Raw genomic sequence first — 21908 nt, forward strand, 5'->3', positions numbered from 1 at the left:
GCGTTGCTGTAACCCAGGCAACTGAATTCGGCTACGTTATCTCAAAGAGACGCGAGTTTCAACAGCCACGCATGCGCACGCGCGAATATAGAGCGTAGCGTCATCGGTCTGCGACCGCGCGAATTATGGCGAGTAAAAAGAATTCACTTCTTTCTTCTCTAGCGGCTTATGGGGATGATTCAGAGCCAGATTCAGACCCAGACACCGATGATCAAGGTATATATATGATAAATAATATAAAAAAAGTGATAAACATCGGTGTTTTTAAGTAGTTAATGTTGGGGTGCTAGCTAACGTTAGCCTGAGGTCTCTTTACATTGATCACTATTTGTAAAGCATGATTATGCAACATAAACTTGTGTTATGTGTTAAAAACTAGATATTTACATGTTTTATTAAAAGTTATTATTACAGGGCAACCTATAGTGCTGTGGAGGTTTGTGCCCTTTTCCTTTAGTTTAGTTAAATGTAGCATCTTCATGTTGTTCATTTAGTTTACGACTAACACCTTTAACCTAAAATGCCTCTTAAAGTTACTGTTATTATAGTTAAGGTAAATGGTTACTTTGTGAAAGAAGATCTTAAATTAATTAATATAAAAATACATCAATTAATCAACTGAACTTATTTATGTATAACTATTATATATTGATATATTACCATAAACTATATATTGTTGTTATTGTCCATAATTTAAGCCTTGTTTGTCACATGAAAGAAGCATTGGTTGATGCGGTTTAAAGTGATATTTTGGACATTCATTCATTTTTTTTTATTAACACCATAATAACTGTGCCTGTGAATATAACTGCCTTTATGAAACTGAAAAAAAAACCTTATTTCTTTAATTTAAGATGCATCAGACTCTCACAGTGGATTGGTTTCGGCCAGTTACGGGGACGACGACATAAGTCGTGTGGAGGAAGCAGATGAGAAGGAGTCCGAGAACGAGGACAGTGATGACAGCACCAAAAATTCGGTCAGTTTTTTTTTTAGGGTTTTCTGAAGATGTTAGGGCATTTTATTTACAAAGTCTGTTGTTTTACAGTGGAGTCAAGTTCATTGTCATTTTATAGGATTTAATCTTTAAGAGCAATCAATTTTTTTAAAGAGCAATGGTCTGATTCACGATTTTACATTTCCTTAGGTGTGTATTAGTACGTTAACGATATGCAAAAGATACATACCCCAAAGTAAGCGAATGACGCAAGTAAAAAGTCTCCAACGTACATCTCTTTTCTTGGACTACAACAAACACACAGATTGTAGACAATAGTTTCTTCCTGGGATTTGTGATGTAGACAATAGAGCCTGACCGATATATCGGCAGGCCGATATTAGACATTTTCCAAATTATCGGTATCGGCATTCATAATGGCCGATAAATGAATGTTTAAAAAAACCCCGGACGAAACAGCCTTCAATAGATTTCCTCACTGTTGGTGTTTTTGAAAGAGCGCTCTGAACCAGTAGCTGCTGGTGGGGTCCAGATTTAGGCGTCTAGCCACTGCCTGAGTCAAGTGATCAGCAATTTATATTTTGCTGTTGTTGTTATTTATCAGAACTTAACAGAATTTGTCTCCAGTCCTATTCAAAGTTATATTCATGAACCAAGTCTTTTAAAACTGGTAACTTTGATTTGGTTTTTGTTGTTTTTGTTCAAAGACCTTTACGTTTCATATCTTAAGTTTATATTTTTATACATTTTTTTATCAGAACTTTAATATATTTTGATGTTCCTCTGTTCTGTTGTGACAATAAAAGAAACAAGTTTCTTTTTAAAATGCATTATCATATTATTTTAGTTAAAACTCATAAAAAACTACAAATAACTAATGTTAGGGAAATCTGTTAATGTTTAGTTGCGCGTTTCTGAAAAAAAACAAAAACGGCCAATATATCGGAATATCGGTTTTAAAGCCTGCCAACAAACATTTGTATCGGTATCGGCCTTCAAAATCCTTTATCGGTCGAGCTCTAGTAGACAAGAGTCATAACCATAATTCCTCCCGCTTCAGACTCACAGCCTGTAAGTTAACTCCTGTTAGCATTGCATTGTGAGCGAATCTTTAAACATGGTAAGGAGCGTCACATTTCCGGCTGACATCTGAGGTATTCAGACCAATCACAACATACAGATTAGCTGGCCTATCAGGGACACGGTTCTTTTCAAATCCGTGCGTTTTAGGAAAAGAGTGAAATCTGGAGCTACAAAAATTTATGGTATGTGGAAAATAATGTGTTTTTTAACAACAAATCACGCGAACACATTGTATTATACCAAATACACAAAATAACATTGTTTTTAGCAATAAAAAAGGTGCTCTTAAAATGTGATGTGTGTGCTTTTTTCAATGTTAAACTCAATTCTATCCTAAATTAATATGCAGAAAGACTTGAGTATGCAATTTGTTATGTTTCCTCTAAAAAAGTATAACATTGGGCAACAATTGAGGCAATGTCTCTCCATTTCTTTTCTTTTTTTTGGATGAATGTGTATGATCTGGCATTAAGCTTTGATATTTTCGTTCATAATCAAGGGAATCTGGCGTGATTTTACAGGGTGGTGATAGCGCAGTGGATAAGACACTCGCCTTTGGTGTGAGAGACCCGGGTTCGAATCCACTGTGACACACCATTGTTTCCCTGAGCAAGACACTTAACCCATAGTTGCTCCAGAGGTGTACGACCTCTGACATATATAGCAATTGTAAGTCGCTTAAAAGCGTCAGCTAAATGAATAAGTAAGTAAGTAAGAATACATGGCATAATGTTTGTAACCTTGTACTCCTGAAGGGGGAGCCCTTGCATGTAATTTTGGGAATGTAGTAAGGTGCCAAATGAGAGCCAGATGGTTTGAAGGAATTGGCAACATTTAAAAAGTATTGTTTGATGTTGAGCCAGTTATTATATTTTTATAAAAGATTTTCAAGAGTTATTACATTTTGAATATTGTGTTTTATAATGAATATTGGCTTCTGTAGGAGGCAGTCTGTGATGGCCTGTTGTTTTTGTTTTCAGGAAGACGAGGATTCAGACTCAGGACGAACCCAGGACAATGTTAAGGTATTTTACTCTCCCCTAAATTCCTTAAGGGTTTAAGAAATAAATTCTAAGGCACACCATCCTTCAATGTGATGCTATTTTATGATGATTGGTCTCAAACCAAGAGAGAATAGCAATGCACAACATGTTTTAAAAAGATTTTTGGGGGGAGGTTATTATGACATGAGAGTAAAATGATTTTTCATTTTTAATGTCAGGTGTATACCCTGGTACTTTTCTGTTAAACATTGTTTGAAGATTAAAGTTCAGGTGATATTGAAATGAACACCTAATTTTGACAATAACACCAAGGTTTTATATTATTATAACCATGTTTTTCTACTGAAGTATTTGTAGTAGCTGGGTGAAGTAAGTAACAGTAACATAACTGTAGAAACTGTGGGAAATATCATCTATTTGATATTTATATAGTACCTTAAAGTGAAATAATCATAGCGTTGTCCAAAATAATGGCATGGTGTATGCAGTGGTGCTTTTTGTATGTAAATTGATTAGATTTTTTTTCATCTATATGTTGTTTCTATGAAACATCGTGGAGCATGTAATAGAGAATACTTGTACCATATATTTTCTGGACTATTAGTCTCACTTTTTTCATAGTTTGGCAGGTACTGGAACTTATGGTCAGGCGCGACTTATACGTCAAAATTATTTCATATGAACCAAGAGAAACCATTACCGTCTACAGGCTCGAAAATCCGCTCTATGCTGCTCCTGTATTTATGTAAATCAATGGATTCAGTAATGCAGAATAACTTCAGGAACTTTTTGAACTTGATTTGGCTTGTCGTGTTAATTTAGCCTATTCAGCCTCTCAGCTATGTTCTGTATGCTGTTGTGTATCGTGTAAATAACTGTTTATGTTACTTTAACATGTATGTATGTATGTATGTATGTATCTATTCAGTCTGCTGTTCTGTGCCATTGTTTAGTTGAATAACCCGCCTTTCCAAATTAAATGTCTGCTCTTCGGCTTGGATTTAGTGAACTCATTTTCTAAATAAACAGGACTTATAGTCCAGTTTGACTTGCATATGTTTTTCCTCTTCAAAATGCCTTTTTTGACTGTTGCGACTTATACTCCGGAGCTGCTTATAGTCCGGAAAATACGGTAGTTGTGAATTCATGAGCAGTGTTTGACACTGTTAGCATGGATGCAGATTGCAGATGCTGAGTAATCTAAAAGGAATTCAAGCAGGAGTACAAAGCACAGCAGAGGCAAGTTTTCTCATGCATTGAAATGACTTTATCTTCATAATAGTAGCTTGATGGTACATCATTTCAGAACCACACCCCAAAGACCGAAATTTGTACTTCACACTTAAAGTACTAAATGCACTAAAAACAGTGTTTTGTAATGACATAATTGTAGCAAAGCAACATCATTGCTTGATTTAAAGTTGCCAAATGTTAGGGTTTTATTTGCTATATCAAATTATATGTGTTTAGTTCATTTCTGTCCTTGATTGCGTCTCAAAAAGGTATAATTTTTCTTCTTTGAATTTTTAAGAATATTCTAAATACAGATCTTTTTCCTCCAAGAACAGTTGCACATAGTGTGCCACATTTGTCAAGTTTTAAAAATATGTCCATATGACTCTTGTTATAGTCCATACGACTGACTGAATTTGAAATCTCTCTACACAAAAACCTTCCTTATGCGTTCATATCTCATTTCCCTTTCTAAATCTTGGATCTGCTACTTTGTATCATGGCACACAGATTTTTTTTATGTTTCAGCAACAAATAACAGCGTACGATTTTGTAACAACCAGTGTTGGGTGTAACTAGTTACTAAGTAATTAATTACCGTAATTTAAATCATTTTCCTTAAAGAAGTCAGGTAAGGAATTACTTTTCACAGTAATTTAGTAACAGTTACTTCTAATGTAATTGAACTAAATACTGTGTATGAACTGTAGAACATTTTTATATATAATACAATAGTGGATTTAAAGGAAAACACCACTGTTTTTCAATGTTTTACTGTGTTTTTACCTCAACTTAGACTAATTAATATATACATATCTTTTTTCAATGCATGCACTTAACTTTTGTAAAGCGCAATGTGAATGTGTTAGCATTTAGCCTAGCCCCATTCAGTCCTTGGGATCCAAACAGGAATGAATTAAGAAGCCGCCAAACACTTCCATGTTTTTCATATTTAAAGACGTTACATTGAGAGTTACTTGAGAGAAAGTATTGTGGCTCAAAATAAAACGTGGCGGATAATCTTGTCCCATCCCTACTACTTACTGTAATGTGTTTACTTGTTTTGATAGTTTATTTGAACCAATTACAGTGTTTCCCACAGATCTGAAATTTACTTGTGGTGGTAGCTGGTGAAAAGGGCAATCATTATTATCCACCGACAAAAAATGGTCTACTATACATGTAACAAAGAACTAATAATGTGTGACACAACACAATACTTTGATTTATAAAACATTCATATTAATTTCACATTATAGTTCATTAATCTAACCACCCCAAACTTTTTTTGCCATAAACAAAGCTGACACTGTTTGTCAAAGCACCACGAAAAAACTTGATGTTTTTGCACTGATATATGAAGCAATTTGATGACCCCTTTTATCAAACTCAATTATATACAATACTATGTATACTATAGCCTATATAGACAGTGCAGGTCTATAGATTATAAATGCGACTGATGTTATAATGGTAATAACTTCTATAAGATAGGCACTTTTACTGCTTCTGCTTTCTATTTCTCTTTTGCCGATTAAAAAAAGCTTAATCCACTAATTATTTCAGATTTAAAAGTCTACTTGCTGTGCTGTCCCGATGACAGACTTTACATTACAGCTTTGCGTTTTTTATATCCTGAGTCAGCTAGAGCTTTGCTCATTCAGTATTAGCACTGCTTTTTGCTACAATCTCTGTGCAAACTGTTTAGATTTTAGTAAAGATATTGTCTATTAATAGTAAGACTATTAAAAAATGGGATAAAGAAAATGAAGCGGCGCGTGGTCGTGACAAGAGCCAGTTGCTATCGCCATAGAAACCGGAGGCACGCTAAAAGCACACTCGAGCTTTAGCGCGGTAGCGCTCACGGCCGTTCTCCGATCGACTCGGGTTTTACACATAATATTAATCAGACTTGGGACCCGAAGTAATGAACTAGGACCGACCCGGACCCATCTGACCATTTAAAATATAAACCCGGAACCGTACGGGTCCCGCGTCCTCAGTGAAGAAAGACCTCTAATGGTAAAACTCTGCTCAAGTTCAGAAACATGAAAGGATACAATGTGACACTGAGGTTGCTTCGCGTCGCGCCCAATTCATTGAGAAACAGAGAGCACGTGAACGGACACTCAACCGGAGAGACACAACGTGCTTGCACGCAAAATGAAGCCAACTTAGATGCTATAAACACATATGCACATAAGCATATGCGACCATTTTGGTCGCAGTGTGTTCCCTGGCTGCTCCGTATGTGCTGCTGCAGTTGATCCAGTTTGCCGCGCTGGATGATGAGTTTATGACGCGTGCATCATCTTCACGGTCACCCGACCCCCACCTCTCTCTCTCGCTCTCTCTCTCTTTCGCGCGCTCTCTCTCTCTCTCTCTCCAAAACACGGGTCATCCAGTCGAGTTCAGAAATACGGAAATTCGTAAAGTGATTTTTTTTTACTTGGGCGGGTCTCAATTTACCTGGGCGCAGCGCCCAAGTAGAGCCTATGTATGGGAAACACTGAATTATTATTGCATTGCAGGGCTTGACATTAACTTTTTGAGGAACTTGTCCTTCGAACAAGTAAATTTATGTTTCACGTTTCCATGCACAAAAGTCACTTGTCCGGGTAAAGATTTATAATATAATGTATTTTTTGTGTTTTGCTAATCAGTGGCGGAGTAAGGGATTTTTCATAGGGGTCAGGCAGGGGCCAGCAGTAACTCTGGGGTGGCACATAAAATCTCTATCATCCAACCTTAAAATACTTTTAAGTATTATACGTGCATTAATCACAATGATGTATAACATACAATTGCTACAATACTTTAATTTAAATTAAAAATGAATTGAGATTGACATACAATTTATAGTCATAATTCAACCTCAAGTTTTTTTTAAACTATTTAATCAAATAAAACTTTTGAAATTTACTTTGAAACAAGAATTTATATCTCCCATTGCTGAAAAAACTATAGAGACCAGAAAATCACGTGAATTTTGTAGGCCACTGAAATGTATTTTACTAAGATTCATTTGGCTGCTGCTTGCTACTCTTTCTGAAGAAGGATGCTATATCTGCTGCCTTTCTCTTCATTTTTCCCACATTTCAGTGATTGTCTGACATTAAAACACTAAAGCAAAACATTAAAACATTACCATGTTTTAAAAAACGTATTAGGGTAAATGTATACTATCCAGATTATCTGTTATATATAAAATCAATCTTAATCCCAGCATTTACGCTGTAATGTTTGTGTGGGATTTTTTTAATGTACAGTGACGAACTCTGTCAGATTCAAATTGGCTGTCGTGTGGCGCCAACACACGTAGGTGCGCTGAAAGAGAGATTCTCATTATAAAACAGATTCTTAAACAAGATTTTAAGCCCATTATGTGTTTTACCGAACTTTAGAAGAGAAAAAATACGGACTGCGGTTGAAGTGTCTGTCATTTATATTCACGCCGGAGCCTGAAGAAACATCACTCTCCACTCCATGCCGCCCCGCCCCTCCGTGTTCGGCGATCAGGTTTCATGCGCGCGCAGCTTGTTTAGTAACAATAACAGCAAGGTGTAAACGTGTGTGTGCGCTCTCTGTTCAATATTCAGCTCGGTGTTTGCGCTGCGTGTTCTGCTGCTCTGTCGTTAACGGCACATAACGTTAAGTAACATTGTTTGAAATTTAACTTGTCCAGTCGGACAACTAATTTTCTCTTACACTTGTCCTTCAAAAAATCCACTTGTCCCGGACAAGCGGACAAGCCTTAATGTCGAGCCCTGATCATTGTCATTATTAAGCTATGTTTATACTCGGCGCGTTTGTGCGCGTGGCAAAAATGACGTCAACGCGGAGTGGGCGGTCGTGCGCGTTGGGTGCGCGAGACCCCATTTCGCATGGCGCTGTGCACGGCATTTTTTGTAACTTTCTGCGCGGCTCCGCATCCGAAATTGACCGAACTCGAGGCGATTCTGTCCAAGCAGGCAAGCCTGTGACGTATCTCTTTGATCAATCCAAGCAAAACAATGTATATATTTATCTGACACTCTGTAAGTAAAGTATGGAAACTTTGCAGTTTAAAACACGAATTCTTTTACATGATTCAGAATGTTTGGCTTATATTTGTATTGAATGAACCTCTAGACGTGTAATAAAATACAAACCTTAAGATATCTGTACTGTTTGTTTAGTAAAAAACGTTAATGAAATGATAATGTTTAATAAAGACATATTTAAAAGATTGTTGTTTTATTCATGTTCTCGTATTTATATATCAAACTCTGATGTTAAAAGCACCAGGGTTGTTCCAGCGGACGACTTCTACTATCCTCTTCTTTGAGTTTGTTTTTGACTTTATTACTCGCGTCGCCCCCTGGTGGTTCAAAAAATTGTGCAACAGCGAGCGCGTCAACTATAAACGCCTCGTCCGTTTGGTGAGACGCGCGCGATCCGCGGAGGCTTGCGTTGCGGACCAAAGCGCGAGTATAAACAAAGCTTTAGGGGTGTCAAGATCCTCCAAATCCTCGATTCAATTACATTTTCGATTCTAAGGTCTCGATTCGATTCTCGATATTTACATATTTTTTTAAAGGCAAAAATTATATGCCATTTATTTATTTATTATTATTATTTATTATTATAGTTTCACATTAACATGCACATTGCACAACTCACATGGGGGTTTGTGGGCTTCACTTTACGCGAGAGCTTGTATAGAGGGAAATCCTTCTTGCACACACATGGACTTAATACGTGCGTCTTGGACTACTAGCATCTGAAATAATTCCAGCATGTCATAAGCAGTTGCGTTTGTCTCACATGCACGCGCTCTCGCATCTCTCCGAAGTCCAAACATAAACTACAGTAGTAATCCTTACGTATTTGTTCAGTTTTATGCGTTTCATGCGAGCTGAGGCAAACTATCCCTTTTGTTTAAAATATAACCTGCTGCACCTTGGCGCCTCTCTCACTCTCACGTACGTGTAGAGAGAGCTGCGCTCTGTCCGAAGTCGGATCACTAGTAATCCTGTTTATGATATGCATTTCAAGGTATTTGTAGCAGTACATCTCCCTTGTTTAAAATATAGACCTTTTTAAAGGCACCTCTGAGAGTTTTTTTTCCCTCGCTTGGCAAGCCGACCGGACATGATATGGGGGCGTGGCAGCATCGGCGATCCCATTTTTTAATTCGAAGTTGTGACTTAATTTCGATCGATTTCGATTTAAACTCGAAATCGTGACACCCTTAGTCATTATTATGTAATTTTTAAAGATTATCGCTCACTTTGGTGTATTTTTATTACCAAAAAATATCAAATCACTTCATTATCAATTAGCAAAAATTTTTGTTAGGGACAATCCTAAATTAAATTTAATAAATCCTATAATTTTTTTGAGTATAACTGTAGGTTTTCGTGTCTTTTCTAAAGGAGCATTTTAAACACTGTTGTAACATTCTAAGCAGTGAAGGTCCATTAACCCAGGGTCACATTTTTGGGCTAATCTAACTAAAAAAGACCTCCTTTGATTCATGCCTCCCCTCCTCGAGCAGAGATGGATGAGTGCTTTTTAGTGTCTCGCATTGTTTTGCCACAGCGGTTTTTCAAGTGAAGGATTTGTCTTTTTAGCTACAGGAGATTCATCTCTCAGTGAGTCTCATCTCTCCTTCTGTGTATGCAGTCCTAAGCACAATTTCTACTTGGGCGCCTTTTTACGAGACATTTCTACCATCTGCCCATCCTGTTGCTGAGTGACTGTATCTGTGAGATTGTATAAAGAGGCCAGTGAATGGACCCTGTGTATTTTGCTTTTATTATTCTGGCTTTTTTACGTTACATGCATACTTGTTTTGTATTTTATATTTGACATTTTAATAGCTTGCATGGTATAAAGTTCATGTGGCTGTGACACAAGGGGGCGCTAACACTTCTGTTAATTGCACAAGCAGGCACATTTACATATCTATATTTATTATTGTCCATCAACCAGGCTGACCAATGTATCAGTCTATTTTTTATTCTCTACTATGTTGACATAAAAGATGTTAGTGTGTTATGTATTCCTGATTTCTGGTTATGTTTTTTCTTGTAGGATGTGCTGGAGGGGGAGATTAAAGATCCAAATGAGCTTGTTGGTAAGAATAAAGTTATTCATGAAATCATTTCCCCATCTTAAGAAATTTACTCTGTGTTTTGAAATGGCTGTTGCTATGTGTTTTGTGCTGCCAACGGGGTGTAAGTGCGTTGGCAGGGGGTGGATCAGAGGTGTGTGTGTGTTGGCATTGCCTAGAAAAAAACTGCATTGCGATATTGGGATCGTATTATGTAGTAAAATGGTGGTTACCATAATGCCTTATTTAAGGCCTTTTTTGTAAAATGGGTTAATGGGCTGTTCCATTGCCAGTGCTTAATTGAAAAATCTGGCAACTCAAACAGTTCATGTTAAAAAGTGCCACAGTACTCCCTATGAATGCCGTATTTGTATTGTAGTATTTATGTATACTAAGCTGCTGGGCTAGGCGAGAATATTTTAAGAGAGGAAAAATTTCCACACATCAATTTTATTGTCTCTATTGTATAATTACTTCAGTTTGACCTAGAGAAAGGATACCATTGTTGTGGAAAAACTCCAACGCATAGCTTCTTTTAAAGTTCTGGAGATCTGTAATGTCAGGACCTCAGCTTTCCCTCCTTGTTTGTGTACGAAACTGTATTTCATTTATCACATATCTTTATGATAGAGCCAGAGACATAAATATTGCATTTACAGTTGCAGGGTGTTACTGTACACAAGAGATTTTCTAGAATTTTGGTGAGAAGCTGAATGTTCAACTTGGGCTTGTTAAAAATGCAAAAGATCATAATTTAACAGAGTCTCAAAGATATGCTTTGTTCTTGGACACAGTAGATCTTCAGATTCGGGTGTAATTCTTCCTCCTCCTCTTTTTTGGAGCCCTTTTGAGACGAGTGTGTGTGTGTGTGTATGGTGGTGCCACTTGATTGTGTGGACATTGTGCTCTGAAGATGCCAGTGAAATGAGTCACGTACGGGCAATTCATGCTTACTCGAATGGAGAGGAAACGACAGAATGACCAATGAGAGATGATCTGCAGTGCTGGGATCAGTTTGACACTAAAACACACTGCCAGTGAGACCAGAAAAAACACAAGGAAACCTGGCTGTAGTGTAGCGGTGTTTTTTTTTACAGGACCAGCGTCTTGCCTAAATTCTAGCCAACATTCCTGCTGTTGCCCGTTGCCTGCTGGTAGCACGTTTACTGTAATGGCACTGTAATTATCAAGATAAGCTTATATGGTTTATAAAACACACAGCTTTCGAAAGTTACATAATAGCAAAGAAACCACATACAATACAACCACAAAAACCTCAATAATAATAATTTCAGAAGAAAAACCGAGAAGTGAGAAGTGATCTGCTCATTGCTACAAGTGTGACTTGTGTGTCTTGCCACAGGGATCTTAAATTAAATTTGAATCTGTTGTTTTTTTTAGTGCTTTTATCTTTTCATACTTCGACAACTTTCCAGCTAGAGGGCCTGTTTTTACATTGGTGTTACGTGTGTCTGTGTGTCATGGCATGCTCTGGGAAATATGCCACATGTAGACGGCCACACCCAGCCCAGCCCTGCTTCTGTGTGTGTTTGCTGTGTTTGCTGTTATCTCAACACATGGTTCAGCTTACAGTCATTAACCTGGACCTGCCCAAAACTGCAGGCAGGGGGTGTGAGAGGAGCACGTGAGGAGGAAGGGTGTGTGGGTTTGGAAGATAAGAGGTGAGATGAGGGGGAATTCAGCATTTGCCTGTTTCAACCAGTATGGTTTGAATACCGTTCACCGTGCAGCATGAGTGTGCAACCACAAATTCCAATTCTTGTTAATTCGCTCCAGAGATGAATGAAAAAAACTGCTGATGGATGCTTTGTTTGGGTGGTAAAAATACCACCTTGTTACTGCTTATCCAAGTAAAAAGCAGTTTGGTGTTATTTAAAATTTTTTAAAAATAATAATATGCAACTCAAGGTTAAAGTTGCAAAGAGAATTCGGAATGTCTGTTTTGTTTTGGAAACTTTCACATTGTTTCACTGTTTGGAGAATTATTGTTTTCATTATTATAAATGTTATTATTATTATTATTATTATTATTATTATTATTATTATTATTGTTGTTGTTGTTGTAATTGTTATTATTATTTTATTGTTATTACTGTTGTTATTATTATTATTATTATTATTAGTATTAGTATTAGTATTAGTATTATTTTATTGTTATTAGTATTGTCAATTTTATTATTATTATTATTATTATTATTATTATTATTATTATTGTTTTCATTATTATCAAGTTTATTATTATTATTATTATTATTATTTACATTGTTAATATTATTATTAACATTGTTACTATTATTATTATTAGTATTATTAACATTGTTACTTCTATTATTATTATTATTATTATTATTATTATTTTATTGTTATTATTAATGTTTTTTTATTATTATTATTTTATTGTTATTATTATTTTTTTGTTATTAGTATTATCAATTTTATTATTATTATTATTATTATTAATTTTCATTATTATCATTATTTTTTTGTTATTAGTATTATCAATTTTATTATTATTATTATTATTAGTTTTCATTATTATCAAGTTTATTATTATTATTATTATTATTATTATTATTATTATTATTATTATTATTATTATTTACATTGTTAATATTATTATTTACATTGTTAATATTATTATTAACATTGTTACTATTATTATTGTTATTATTATTATTATTTTATTGTTATTATTATTATTATTTTATTGTTATTATCAATTTTACTATTATTATTATTATTATTATTATTTTATTGTTGTTATTATTTTTTATTATTATTATTATTATTATTATTGTTGTTGTTGTTGTTGTTGTTGTTGTTGTTGTTAATATTATTTACATTAGTAGTTATGTTACTATTATTATTAATATAGTTAGATATTAATTTTAATAATTATATTTAGTAAAGCAAGCCTTTGTGTAGGGGGGATCCCTTTGCACCCCTCCCAAAGAAAACTCATGATATAGACCAGGGGACTCCAACATAGAATGTGCTTTGGCTGGCACCTTACAGACTCTGTTAATAGTCTCAAATGTAAACTGTATTTATTACATATTTTTATATTAGCTTGGCTTGGTTTGGTTTACATATGTTAACATTTTAAACAATACTAAAACATATCAACAAGTAAAGTAAAATAAAAAAAAATCAACAAGTAAAACAAAACAGTTTTGAGTAAACTATATCAAAAAGTAGCCCCCCAGATTGTTTTATCCATTGTGGTAGTCCTTGCTCACAAAAAGGTTGAAGACCCCTGATATAGACGGTTTCTGCAGTAACAACATAAAAAAGCGGAAAACGCGTAACTTCCGCTAAACTCCGCTAAGAATAAATATCAACAAAGTCATTTTACAGTAGTTTATTTATATAACAAGCAAAATAAACAACACGCAGATTACCTAGGAAACCAAACATTTCGACGAGGTATTTGTTTCCTCCAGTTTGAGAAACACTGGCATATACCATTACATTATGCATTTGTCTGAAGCTTTTATCTTTACCAATTTACAGTATATCCAAGATCTTATTTTATATATTTGATCAATATGTGTGTGTTCCCTGAATGGAACCCATAACCTTTGCGCATTTAACGCAATGCTTCAGCAGATGATCTAGAGCAACATGCTTGCTACACTTTTGCCTAGGGTTAGAGGTCTGAAGAAATTATTAAACAGTGTTGTGTAACTCCACGTTATGACCAATATCAAATGTGATTCAAGTTACTGATTAATATCATACTATTTTTCAATATATTTATCTACAGTAAAACAGTCTAAAATGCAATACACGTGTTTTGGGATTTTCAATCTGTATTTTTTCCTTTACAGCACAGTTTTCAGAGAAGGTTCGAAACATGTCTCCAGATGAGATCAGAATTCCTCCCGAACCACCCGGGCGCTGCTCCAGTCATCTGCAGGTGAGATCAGATGTTCTTGACCTGTTGCCATTGTGTCAAATAAGAAAAATTTTGACTGTGCTTGGCAGGTGTTCTTACGTTTTGTTGGTTGGTTGGTTCAGCATCAAGGTCAATGCCCCCCGACCATTCACATGCTGTTTGATGTATATTGCACACAGAGATGGCAAGAAAGGGTTAATATCAGTTTTGATCCGATTGGCTGACTGCTGGCAACCTCTTGAGTGTCACATTTTTGAAAGTGCATGTGTAACTAAGTAACCGTTTCGAGGAAGTAGATTAAGTTTTAGAGGTTTGGTGTATTAAATAAATAACACTTGTATTTGTTAACATTAGTAAATGCATTAGCTAACATGAAGAACTAACAATGAGCGATTTTATAGTTTTTCAGCATTTGGTAATGTTAGTTAATGCCACTGCAGTTATTCATGTTAGTTCATCATACATTAACTAATGTTAACAGTTACAACTTTTAATTTTAACATGCACTAATAGATTAAAAAAATCGACGATTCATAAATGCTATTGAAGTATTGTTCATTGATAATTCATGTTGGCATTAAAGAGGGGCTGCATGATTTTTGAAAAACACTTTGTAGAAGGGAGTCGGGCCGACTACCAAAACACACTTGTAGCCAATCAGCACTAAGGGGCGTGTCCACTAACCGACATCGTTGCCTGGGTTGCGCATGTGTGGGGCGGGTCTATCAAAAGAAGATCCTGATTCTATTGGATAGGGGTGTGTTTGTTTAGGTGATTTCAAATGTCAACATTGGCTTTCATAGATTATGCACCCCGCCTTTAACTAATGTTAACACACATATGACCTTATGGTAAAGTGTTGCCATTAAATGTTTGATTAATATTTATTTATTGATGGATATATGATGATAAGAGATGCACCGATATAACAGCCAATAATTGGACAATAATTTAAAAACAGCAGATAGTCATGGCTGATATATCCTGTCAATCAAAAGAGAATGGGAAATTGCATTAAATATATTAATGGTTCATTATATGAATGAATAATATTTAGAAAAAATAATAAACAGAATTTAGTTAATGCAAGTTAATATAACCAACAAACTATTGGTACGGCATCTGTATCACCAGATATCAGTCTGAATAATCGGTTATTAGTATCTGGGAAAAAAAAAACAAGCAATGATCGCAAACTGGGCGAGGTTTGACTTACTTGGGCTATTTGTTGACATTGACAATATTTTTTGAAAATCCTGAACATCCTGTACATTCCTAAGGGATAGTTTTCATTCTTTAGTGCTACATTTTGTGTTCACGCTTAAATTGTGTCATATTAAAAACATATCCTTACAAACACTATCAGCTTCCTATATGGATGTTTCTTTTTTTGCAGTGTACCAGCAGAAACACATTCTCATAACAGCTCTGTTTTTGTTCGACTCCCCCTCATTTGACTGTCATGAAGTAGAGATTATATGGGTTCATTGTTTTAGTTCTTGGCAGCATCTTTAGACCACATGTTCAGATGTTGGCTGGCGTGTTATATCTGAGGGTGTGGCTCTGGGGGCTTTCGGGGGTGTTGGAAACAGGCTTTCAGGTGTGTGCCGCACCTGGGGGTAGGGACTAGCACTTGGCCGTTAACCATGAAATGTTATATGCTGTTAGTACATGCCCAGGACAGCAAACTGGATGTCGATGCCAGTATGAGTCTTCTGTAAGTCGGGTCACTTCTGTTATTATGTGGTTCACTGTATTATTTAATATTTATTCATATCGATTTTCAGAATTTTAAAGGGGACATATCATGAAAATCTGACACTTTCCATGTTTAAGTGCTATAATTAGGTCCCCAGGGCTTTTATCAACCTAGAAAATGTGAAAAAGATCAACCTAGTAACTTAGTTTTGATATACCATTCTCCACAAGCATGTGAAAAAATAGTTCTTGAAATTTGGCTCCCCTTGTGATGTCAGAAGGGGATAATACAGCCCACTTATTCTGCACTATCCAAACACGACACTGCTATTTAGTGCAGAGATCAACAAATTTGCATTTAAAAGGTCACATTTCGTACTCTGGGGACACACATGAGGACTAGCATGTTTAAATCATAAATGATATAATCACTTTTACTTTGTTGTAGTTTCATCACATTTCCGGGCCAGTTTTTCTTTTAAAACAAATCTCCTTTGTCTTCCACGAAATGTGTTCATTCAAGGTACATGAGTAAAACATTGTTGGGTGAACTATCCCTTTAACAGTCATATTTCCTCCGTCTCGCAAGCTGTTGGGACAGGTGTATACAGGTGTGTTTTTTTACACTACAGCACATTACAGCCTTGCACTGACAGTTGGGTTGTGCTTTTTCCGTGTCATGATGAATATTCTTGCCCTGCGGCTATGACTTTATCACTGCTCAGACATATCTTCATGCCGATTTGGTCTTTTTGCTGTGCTATGTGGAGTACATTTTGTACGCGTGAACTACGATCAGCGTCCATAAAGGACTTCTCAAAATTTTGTGGAAAGCAAAGGGCTTATTATTCTTGGAATGTGAGAGCGAACGGATAGAGGAGCTACTAATGGTGGCACATCTCCAAGTGCTTCTTGGAGTCTGGTTGTCAAAAATCACCCTCTGGTTCTAAAAACGAACACTTGCACAAAGACTTTATTCATACGAAGTGTCTCATTTGGAGCAAGAAGTCATTTGTTTTGTCCATTGACTTCTTGTTCACATATTAGATTGACAAGCGTTTAAGAAGAATGCCAGTTTATGTTTACGTTTCCATTTAATCATTTAGCATTTAGAGAATGAATCATCTCAAACAGATTGCATTGGAATGAATCTTGAATCGAAATAATTGACCTATTTTTATTCATTTTCTGTTCGTAGGAAAAGATTCAAAAACTTTACGAGCGGAAGCTTCACGGAGACTTCGATACAAACAGCCATATTCAAAAGAAGAAAGAATTTCGCAACCCGAGGTCTGAAGATTATAAGTGTTTATGTTCATCAGACATAAATACATTTTATATAGTTACATTTGTTTGCAACCTAACCCTGTGGTTATGTTTTGTAGTATTTATGAGAAGCTTATCCAGTTCTGTAGCATTGATGAGCTTGGAACCAATTATCCAAAAGTAAGTGTAATGATAATCTGTTAACACCTTGTTAACTTATCTTCTGATAGGAAGGTAAACAAATTACTTTTAAAGTAAAAAATACTTGTAGTAACATGTTGCATTTATTTCCCACAGGACATGTTTGACCCCCATGGCTGGTCAGAGGATTCATACTATGAGTCACTAGGTATATCATGTTTTATTAAGTTTGAATTTCTATTGGACTGAATTATTAATCATCTGTGTACTGCCTTCTTCACAGCCAAAGCTCAAAAAGTTGAGATGGACAAGCTGGAAAAGGCCAAAAAGGAGCGAACCAAGGTTTGAGCTATGAAAACATAACGTAGGGTTCCCACGGGTTATGGAATTTTTGGAATATCATGGCATTTTAAAAGGTCTATTCCAGACCTTTAAAGTCAGGAAATTTTATATATTTTTTGTCCCAAGTCATGAAATATCAGGGATATTATTTGTCTCCTAAAATGTTAGTTTGCATTTATTAAAATGTAATCTACATCAGGGCTGCCTGGGTGATTCTCACGAAAACTTGGTTTTAAAAATGTCAAACATTAAAATGTAAAAATTGCTTAAATTTACCTTTTTCCCACCAGACATTGAAAACAAAGTCTGGAGTTAATGGGAACATTAATTTAAACACTTTTACTTATCATTTAACACTTTTTGTAACATAATTTAAAAATTAGGCCTAAAAAATCTCATTACCGCAACAGTCAGAAAACATCAACACTGACATATTTTCAAAATGACATGACAAACCTGAAAGAACATAATTTGGAGATTTTGCACATGCATTTAAAAGCAAAATTTTATGCTTCTATTAATTAAATTAACATTTAATAAGCATCTGTTGCGGTAATGATAATCAAAATGTCGTGTAAGCATTCTGACAAGACAATATTTCAAATTAACTGTAAAAAAATGATCTTACCTGGTAGCCATCTTGAAGTAACTGGTCCATGTGCTTGGTCACTCAAAATCAAACTTTATTAAAATTCTGTATGTGTGCTTAAACTGTTCTCAAAAAGTGTTGCGGAGGATGAGAACATCAGGCATGGACACATCATTTTCCTAATTTTTCTTCATTATTATTATTATACATGAATATTCAGTAAATATTTTTTCTGTCATCTAAAGTAGTCTAGCAAAACATCCATTTATTTTTTTTCTAAATATTTTTGTGTTAATTTGATTAAATTACAACATAACGCATGTTCAAACACAGCCGGACACATTGCGGTAATGAGAATTTCAGCAGAAAATGAGATAAAATTGACAAATTATAAATTCTTATGTTGAAATCACACATTGTGTAAGGTAGAACACAGTATTGTGTTAATTCTGATGCTTTTTAATATTACTATATTACACATTTTATAGCTAAAATCATTAGTGCCGTGGTGTTTCAATGGTTTTGTGAGAATCACCCGCCTATTGATTAATCATGACTATTCGTTTGCAGAATAAAAGTTTTTTATTACATAATTATATACAAATAATATATTATACAAACATTGTTTGTTTATTTATTTTATGCATTTAAGCAAATTTTTTATAAACTCGCTGTGTACACTACATTATCAGGCTCACGGCATCTCAGAAAAAGGTCAGCTTTTTAGTCAGTGAATGTCAGGGAATTTGACATTTGACTTAATGTTGGAACCCTGAACGTTACATGACATGGTTTTAGTTTGTGTGTATGATCCTGTGAACTTCACTGATAGTTACTGTGTTTGTTTGTTCACCTGTTTGTTTTAAGATTGAGTTTGTGACCATCACCAAAAAAGGCACTACTACTAACGCAGCGGCCTTGACAACGAATACAGCAACCACCTCATCCACAGGTACATTGCCATGTTAACATAAGTTTATACATTACAGCATTCAGCAGACGCTTTCTTATAATGCGACTTGCAGTGCGTTACAAGCCATACATTATAATCAGTATATTTGTTTTGAACATATGACCCATGACCGATTGCACTGCTAGCGCAGTGCTTTACCAGTTAAGCTGTAGGAACATATGCTAAGTGCCATGTTTATTAAGGCTTTGTTATTGTCACTGTTTATGCACTGTATATCTCACTTGTATTCATTATTGCTTAAAGGAAAATGCCCCCAAAATTAAAGTATTCTGAGTCAGTCAAAGGCTTTAAACAAGATGAGGTAACTATGGCCCTGTCTCAAATGGCACTCTAAACACTCACAGTCTGCTGATGGGTGGGGTTCAGGACTAAATGCAATCAACTTGTACATGCGTCAGTTAAATTATATAACAACTAGTGGTTATGATGGTATAAGGCTTTGTTTTTTCTGTTGCCGGGGAACTGTATTTGGTTGCTAGGGAGAAAATTGGTATCCACTAGTGATTATACTCCAAGTCACAAGTAAAACGATCCGACTGCCATGTCTCTACGATGTTCTGATGCAGAGATATAAGGCTTTGTTTATTCCGTTGCTGGGGTACTTTGTCTAGTTACTACTGAGAGAATTAGCATCCACTAGTGATTATACTCCAAGCCACAAGTAAAACGGCCCAACCCCGTTTCTTCATGATGTTCTAATGCAGAGATATAAGGCTTTGTTTATTTCGTTGCTAGGGTACTGTATTTGGTTGCTAGGGAGAAAATCGGCATCCACTAATGATAACGTTGCATTCACAACGGGCTTAAGCGTTAACGCTTCCCATTCACTTTTAATGGGTGACGTCATGCGTTGCCGAACTGAATTGTGAATTGTGTCTGCGTCGCTTCAGTGCCGTTGCTCACCGCAGAAGTTGAAAATTTCTCAACTTTTGAAGCAGCAACGCGTGTGTCAGCCAATCAGATCGCCTCATGCAAATAACCTAGGCAGAGCCAGCCAATTTCATTTATGGAAGACCGGAGCATGTGTAGCGGCCACTGTGATTGGCTATTGGCCACGCTTCAGACAAGCCTTCCGTCAAGCGTTAGCGCTTACGCCCCGTGTGAATGTACCGTTTTATTCCAAGCCACAAGTAAAACAGTCCAACCCCCGTGTCTCTACAATGTTCTGATGCAGAGATATAGTCTTAAAAGTCTGCACTTTCCTCACGTAACACCTTTTTGACTGTTGAGAAGTAGTCTGCTACGAAGCTCGAACAAGTATATAGACCGAAAAGGTGGTGTCATTGAGCACCCTTTTGAAACCTAAAATGACAAATGGGACATCTTGCTGTCTTGGGATGCAGCAGCCATTGTAAGTCTACATGAAGTGTCTTTTAGGACGCAGCCGTTCTCTTACACACTGCGTTCCACCATGTAGCCTTTAAGCATTCACTGGTTACTGCTAGTGCTTGCTGAGTAATCATTAGTTTTAGTGAAAATTAACTTTTGATGTGATGACCCAACAGATTCCCAGAAGAGGAAGAGCAAGTGGGACTCTGCAGTACCGGTGACCTTGGCACAACCTGCCCTCCTTACCACCACTGCCACCCTTCCTGGAGTCGTATCGGTCACCACAACAGCTAGTGGCACCAAAACCACAGTCATCTCTGCAGTGGGAACCATCCTTAAGAAAGCTAAGCAATAAGCACGGCCTTGACGAAAACAAACAAGGATTTTCAGGTTGCTTGATGGTGATTGGCACATGTAAACGTATTAAGAGTGGCAACTGGAATAGATGGCGTATATCTCATTTTCAAAAAATGAGATGAGAAGTGCTTCTTTGTTTTCGATATACGTCATGACAGCATAATTATAGCACAGAACCGGTCCGGCACCTGTGATCAACTCAACTGTTTCACATACATTCATCTTATTAGTGTTATTTGTTGTTCTTGCTCCGATGTTTCCAGTCGAATCCACATATGTTAGTTTATCATACAGGCTACATTGGTGTTTTGCATCAAAAATGCAATTATCAGTTGTCAGTACTTCGTCTTTTTTTCTTTTAGCATTCATTCATTGTTTGATCGACAATTCGGGTAGCTCTAATACAGTTGTTTTTATATTTGTACATATTAGTGAAGGTTTGGGCCAGATCTTATCACAAGGAAAACCACATGCACAACAGAAGTATTCATTACCCTATTTAAGATTAGCAGATCAATGGTCTGTTCATTGTGTTATTCATGATAAAACGAAAAAGTAATTTTTACAATTTAACAGATAATAATTTCATTTTAGCACTGCAAATGGGTCTTTTTTTAAACATGTATATATTGAGGCGACTCTTGCTCAGCACCATAAAAATAAAAATGTTTTATAATTAAAAACCTCTGTTAGATGTTGCTTGTTTGTCTTCACTTGTTCGTCTAATGCATATCCAAACAGGGCTCCAATGGGTCTTCTGTTGAAATCCTAGAAACTTTGTAAATCTGGAAAAAAAATCAAGGCCCTGGGAAGTTTTAAAAAAATAAACATACATAGATACAGGTCATTGAAAGTGCTTGAATCTATTTTATGCAAGAAGTTTTCTGGGGGAAAAATCCATATTATTCCCTGTGTAGTG

The 21908-nt window shown here is 35.9% G+C and overlaps 1 protein-coding gene across 1 annotated transcript; it reads left to right on the forward strand.

The window, feature by feature from the left end:
• Positions 1–80: 80 nt before the first annotated feature.
• sap30bp (SAP30 binding protein) lies at positions 81–21683 on the forward strand. Its single transcript, XM_065248390.1, has 11 exons — positions 81–216; positions 855–979; positions 3022–3066; positions 10357–10399; positions 14227–14315; positions 17191–17282; positions 17378–17438; positions 17556–17607; positions 17683–17741; positions 19198–19282; positions 20809–21683. The coding sequence occupies exons 1-11, from the start codon at positions 126–128 to the stop codon at positions 20985–20987; spliced, it is 921 nt and encodes a 306-aa protein (XP_065104462.1). The 5' UTR covers positions 81–125; the 3' UTR covers positions 20988–21683.
• The last annotated feature ends 225 nt before the right edge of the window (positions 21684–21908 follow it).

The sequence above is a fragment of the Paramisgurnus dabryanus genome, chromosome 11 (genome assembly GCF_030506205.2).
Source record: "Paramisgurnus dabryanus chromosome 11, PD_genome_1.1, whole genome shotgun sequence".
In the NCBI taxonomy this organism is placed as follows: Eukaryota; Metazoa; Chordata; class Actinopteri; order Cypriniformes; family Cobitidae; genus Paramisgurnus; species Paramisgurnus dabryanus.